The 6,174-nt window shown below is 40.1% G+C and overlaps 1 protein-coding gene across 1 annotated transcript; it reads left to right on the forward strand.

Moving 5' to 3' along the window:
- Positions 1 to 2,372: 2,372 nt before the first annotated feature.
- LOC105035192 (pentatricopeptide repeat-containing protein At1g73710) lies at positions 2,373 to 5,468 on the forward strand. Its single transcript, XM_010910644.4, has one exon. It carries the CDS (start codon positions 2,438 to 2,440, stop codon positions 5,294 to 5,296), a length of 2,859 nt encoding a protein of 952 aa, XP_010908946.1. The 5' UTR covers positions 2,373 to 2,437; the 3' UTR covers positions 5,297 to 5,468.
- Positions 5,469 to 6,174: the final 706 nt, after the last annotated feature.

Raw genomic sequence — 6,174 nt, forward strand, 5'->3', positions numbered from 1 at the left:
CTGTGCTTTAGTACTGAACTATCTGTATTTCTAATACAGTGATGGAAAGCTACTGGATACAGTCAAGTACTTGTAAAGTTAGTATATGAGTTAAGATAGGATTGACCCCTTCGGATTATAGGAGTTAATACATCACTATATCTCAATCCAATAAAGCTTTGGCTAGGATAATCTGTGCGATCTGTCATAGAACTTGAAAAAGATTGAAATACAATATAGATGACTCATCCAGGATTGATAGAGAAATCTTAGGTCATCTTGAGTATTAGGATCAAAGTGATGAATTATGCGAAAACTATATACCAAGGTTCTTGAATGTTGCTTTGCAATTATTTGATCTATTCGGATGTTGGGTATCATTGCTAGATGGTCACTTCAATTAGTATAGAAAGGGGTTCCTATACTATCAGCTTAGTGTTTGAACTTATAGAGTCACGTACAAAGTCAAACTGCATAGAAAAGAATTGACTCAATATCTATGTATTCAATTCAAAAGTATGAGATTTGATTGAACATATAGATTTAATTAATTAAAAATTAAGTCATGGATCATATAGAATTAAACATTGACTATGTGCAGCTAGCACTGCACATGAGACACAGGTTTGATTCTAGAGATGAATTTGATCAAATCAATGATTCAAAGAATTATGAGAGATTGGATTCAAATCTTAATTATTTTATATCAGATCTAATCTAATTGGGTTTGATTTTATTGAGGCAAAATTAGGTTAATTATCCAAGTTAGACTTGGACCTAAATCCTAATTAGATTAGGATTAGCAGTCTTTTCGAATTTGGATCGAATCAGATTTGAATTGAACCCAAATTTGAATCAAATCAGATTTGGTATACTAAGCCATGCTTTCCTTCCATTCTTTCACCTAGTGGCCGATCAAGATAGAGGAGGAGTCTCCTTGGGCATGTGGCATAAGGAGAGAGGCATAAGTTGGCACCTCTCCTACTTCTTTTAGGAATCCTTATGGTTTAGGGAGTTTAGATTTGATTCAAACTTAGAGAGTCCTATTCCTAACCTATGAAAGTATTTGATTTGATCTAGGACCTCTTGTCTATTTAAGAAGAGATTTGGAGAAAAGAGAAATCAATCAATAAAACAAGTGATTAAGGCCGGTCCTTCCCTTAGGCATCCCCCTTCTAGGCATCTTCTCTCTTGGTTATTCTCCCTCTCCCTTTATGATGTGGCATGTGGGCTCCTTCCTAGCTTGAAGATCTGATCTCAAGTATCTTCTCTTTTTTTCTCTTGGAGAGTTCTTCATCTGTCTCTCCTACGTTGTTTGGCATGCGAGCGAAGTAAAGGGTTTGGATATTTGGATCTTGTGAAGCAACGATCTTCAGGAAGCAATCAACTTCGATCAATTTTTCATTGCATATCGAGGTAACTTTCATAAGAGTTATGAAAATTTTTAAATTAAAAATCTCTTCTTTTTTCCTAGCATTCGATCTGATCGGACAAATTTTTTCTTCTCAGAAGTAGTTTATGAATTAAACTACCAATGATGCATGTCTCAAATTCTCAACTCTTGAGAATATGTGTCATCATCTTGTTCATTCATTGGACGATTCATGAACACATATATTATATGAACAGGAATTAACTATCATAAATAATTAGGTTAAGTATGAAATTAAGTCTTAGAAAGATTTAATGTATCAGCTTGATTGATTTCTAGGACATACATCTAACACATGGCATCAAATGGTACAGGCACCCCCAATAATGGCTGTTAGGGAGGAAAAGGAGAAAGAAAATGACGTTGATCTGAGCTCTCTCAGTGATAGTCGAGTGCTGGCAAATACAGCTACCTTCTCTCAAGGACCGACGATGAAGGAGGACCAAAGAAAGAAACCAAAGGAAGAAATCAAGGGAGGGTTAGCTTCGCAGTTCGTCCAACCACCATCGGGAAAGAGAGTAAAGGGCCTTTTACACTCGAGATGAGACCGAAAGGCGAAAGATCAACGGCAGCAATCAATTTAAACCATTTAATGCTTTAGCTTTTAAGCTATAGTATTGTAAATTTATGAGTTACAATTCGATCTAACCCGACCTGTCTTGACCTATTTATTAAATAGATTAAACGAGTCAACTGTTTGAAGTCTGAACCTGACCCGATTATTAAACAGATTAAATGGGTCAATCTGTTTATGAACTAAATTTATTTTCAAATCTAAATTTATTTAAGATGGGTCAAATACAGATCGGATTGATGGGTTAGATCAATTTTTGCCACTCTTAGATAGTGCATGTGTATATACATATTTGGTTTTTTAATTTTATTTTTATTTTTTAATGCATGTGTTAGATGAATACGAATCACGAAGCACGTGATCTTTCCGCGGAAGAGGGTTGCACTTTCTTGGGCAGATGACAAACGCACACCTCGGAGAAATTTTCCCCACTCCCTTCCCCTCCTCCAGAGATGAGCCTTCGCCGCTGCTGCTGCGCCGGAGCACCACCACGCCCCGGCAGCTATCTCCACTCCCCACCACGACCGTTTGATTTCTTCCTCCCTCCTCTCCCTCTTTCTCCCCTTCCTATCAAACCCACCAGGGTTTTTCAAGGGTTTAAGCCCCATCGCTCCCTCCCCCGTCGCCAGGCCCAGAAAACACCAGGCGCCGGCTCCCTCCACTCCACCCTCCGAGCCCTCGAATCTGAACCCATCGAGGACTTAGATGACGAAGCCCTCGATTCCCTCGTCGGCGATCTCTCTCCCAAGGAGCTGACCGTCGTTCTCAAGCGGCAGAGGGATTGGCGCCGAGCGCTTCGTGTATTCAGGCGGATAAGATCCCGAAAAGACTACCTTGCGAACCCGATTCACTACAACATCGTGCTCCGGACCCTCGGCCGGGCTCGGCGGTGGGACGAGCTGCGGCTCTGCTGGATTGACATGGCGAAAGATGGCGTCTTGCCCACCAACAACACCTATGCCACCCTCATCGACGCCTACGGGAAGGCGGGACTCGTAAAGGAGGCTCTTTTATGGCTCAAGCACATGAAAGCCAGGGGAATTTCCCCAGATGAAGTTAGCATGAATACCGTTGTCAGGATTTTGAAGGATTCCCGTCAGTTTGATCAGGGGGAGAGGTTTTTCAGGGGATGGTGTGACGGGAGAGTCGAATTGGATTGTCTTGATATCGATTTCAATGAGTCAGATTCCATCAGTCCGAAGCATTTCCTTCTCACTGAGCTCTTCAAATCTGGAGGGCGAGCCCCTGTTTCTAGTGTTGCTGTTGCTCTGAAGGAGGGTCCCCGAAAGCCACGGCTTGCTGCTACTTACAATACTTTGATCGATTTGTATGGCAAGGCGGGCAGGCTTAAGGATGCTTCGGATGCTTTTGCTGAGATGTTGAGGTCAGGTATTTCTCCCGATACGATCACCTTTAATACCATGATAAATATTTGTGGGTCACATGGGCATTTGCGCGAGGCTGAGTCATTGCTTGATAAAATGGAAGAGAGAAGAGTTCTTCCTGATACCAAAACATTCAACATTTTTATGTCAATGTACGCTTCAGTGGGAAACACTGAGGTTGTGTTGACGTATTATAATAAGATTAGGGAGATGGGTCTTTGTCAGGATATTGTGAGCCATAGAATAATATTGCAGCTATTGTGTGAGAGGAAGATGGTTCAAGAAGTAGAGAACGTAATCGATGAAATGATGGAACTGGGCGCCCATGTAGATGAGCAGTCGTTGCCTGTTGTTATGAAGATGTACATTGATGAAAGGTTGCTTGACAAGGCGAATATTTTTTTTGAAAAGCATTGCAGCGGTGGAGGGATTTCTTCCAAGAATTACGCTGCCATTATGGATGCTTATGCTGATAAGGGCTTGTGGAAGGAGGCTGAGGATGTCTTCTTTGGGAAAAGAAATATTGGGTTTAAAAGGGATGTAGTGGAGTACAATGTGATGATAAAAGCTTATGGTAGGGCAAAGCTATATGATAAAGCTCTCTCTGTGTTTGAGCACATGAGAAGTTGTGGGACTTGGCCGGATGAATGCACATATAACTCACTCATTCAAATGCTTGTTAGTGGTGATTTGCTGGAAAGAGCAAGGGAATTATTGGCTAGAATGAGAGAGGTGGGGTTCAAACCTAGATGCGAGACCTTTTCTGCTGTCATTGCAGGTTATTCAAGGAAAAGTTTGATTTCTGAAGCCATTGAGGTCTACCATTTAATGAAGACCTCAGGTGTCGAACCAAATGAAATTGTCTATGGCTCATTAATAGATGCATTTGCAGAGGCTGGGAAAGTTGATGAAGCACTTCACTGTTATAACTTGATGGAAGAATCTGGACTTAATGTTAATCAGATAGTTCTTACATCTGTGATTAAGGCTTATAGTACGATTGGCTACTGGAGAGAAGCTCAGAAGCTGTATGCAAAGATGAAGAACATGAAAGGTGGTCCAGATATAATTGCCTCAAATTGCATGATCAATCTTTATGCAGGTCTTGGGATGGTGAGTGAAGCGAAATTGATTTTTGATGACTTGATAAGAAATGGTCAGGCTGATGGTGTTTCGTATGCAACAATGATGTATCTTTACAAGAGCATGGGCATGCTAGATGAGGCAAATGATGTTGCTCAGGCAGTGCAGAAGTCAGGCTTGCTTACTGATCCAGCTTCATATAACAGTGTAATGGCTTCCTATCTGGTCAATGGGAAGCTAAGAGAATGTGCTGAACTGTTACATCAGATGCTGGCACAAAGAATATTACCTGATGCCTCAACATTCAAAACACTATTTACTGTGTTAAAGAAAGGAGGTATCCCATCTGAGGCAGTCTCCCAGCTAGAGTCATCTTACAATGAGGGAAGACCTTATGCAAGGCAGGCAATAATTACCTCCTTGTTCTCAGTGGTAGGATTGCATGCATTTGCACTAGAATACTGTGATGCCTTTGTCTCTGCTGAGGTTGCTCTTGACTCCTTTGCATATAATGTTGCAATTTATGCATATAGTGCCTCAGGACAGGTTGATAAAGCCTTGAATCTGTTCATGAGAATGCAAGATGATGCACTGAAACCAGACCTTGTTACTTTCATATATTTGGCTGGTTGTTATGGGAAAGCAGGAATGGTTGAAGGATTAAGGCGCATTTATGGCCTACTGAAATATGGGGAAATTGAGCCTAATGAATCTCTTTACAAGGCTCTTATAGATGCCTATGAGGATGCTGGCAAACATGATCTTGCGGAAATGGTGGATCAAGAGATGAGATTTAGCATTCATACAGAAAAGAGTGATAAATCAGAAAATGAAAATGATTAATTGCTTATTTACTTTATATGCAAAACTACCTTGGATTGTTAGGGTTGTACTAAATTCACAAATCTTGTAATATTTAGAAGCACTATGCTATTAAAGTCTTGTAATGTACTATAGCATCTCACATTTCAGTTTGATTACATTATCTGCAATAGGTGTGAATAGTTATTGTGAAGGTGATACTGATGTGCTAGTTTTTGAAAGATTGAGCATTATGGGCATCTTGCCTTGACGATCTATGAAGTGGAAAAGACAAATCTGTATTTAAGTTATTTAGCTATGATATCGGTCTGTAGTGCTTTTCTGCTCAAGTTATGGCATTGTTCGAATTACTGAGTCAATCCTCCTATAGAACCTGGAATCTTTCTCTCGTTCTTATTCTTGTGTGCTACTGTTTTCTCCAGGATTTTTATTAGTGATTGGGGATTTGAAGAAGCAGGTAACTCTCTGGTGGAGGATATAAATTTAGATAAACAATGCAGAATTACAATGTTAAACCCATTAGATGCTTGGAGGCTTGGTTCTGATTATTACATAAAAGCGAAATTCTTTGTACATAGCCAGCAGTGCAGAAAATCTGACATGTAGCGCACAGCTTCACTCAATTGGTCCACATGGTGCCCTCATGGATCGATATGATCGGACATCTATAGGCGTGAAGAAAATGAAGGTGGTGCGCTGTTCCATCATCAAATACATTTAATGCACCTTATAATCAGTTTTTCAAATTTAACGTGACGAAAATGTTCTTTTCCTTCAAGATGATATTTTTACTATTTTGTCGTCTACTTAGACATTTCGAATGCTGCTCTTCTCTCTCTTCTTCATTTTATTGAGCTTTTGTTCGTCCAAGAAAAAAATTTTCAGTCATAATTATGCAT

The sequence above is a fragment of the Elaeis guineensis genome, chromosome 5 (genome assembly GCF_000442705.2).
Source record: "Elaeis guineensis isolate ETL-2024a chromosome 5, EG11, whole genome shotgun sequence".
NCBI lineage: Eukaryota > Viridiplantae > Streptophyta > Magnoliopsida > Arecales > Arecaceae > Elaeis > Elaeis guineensis.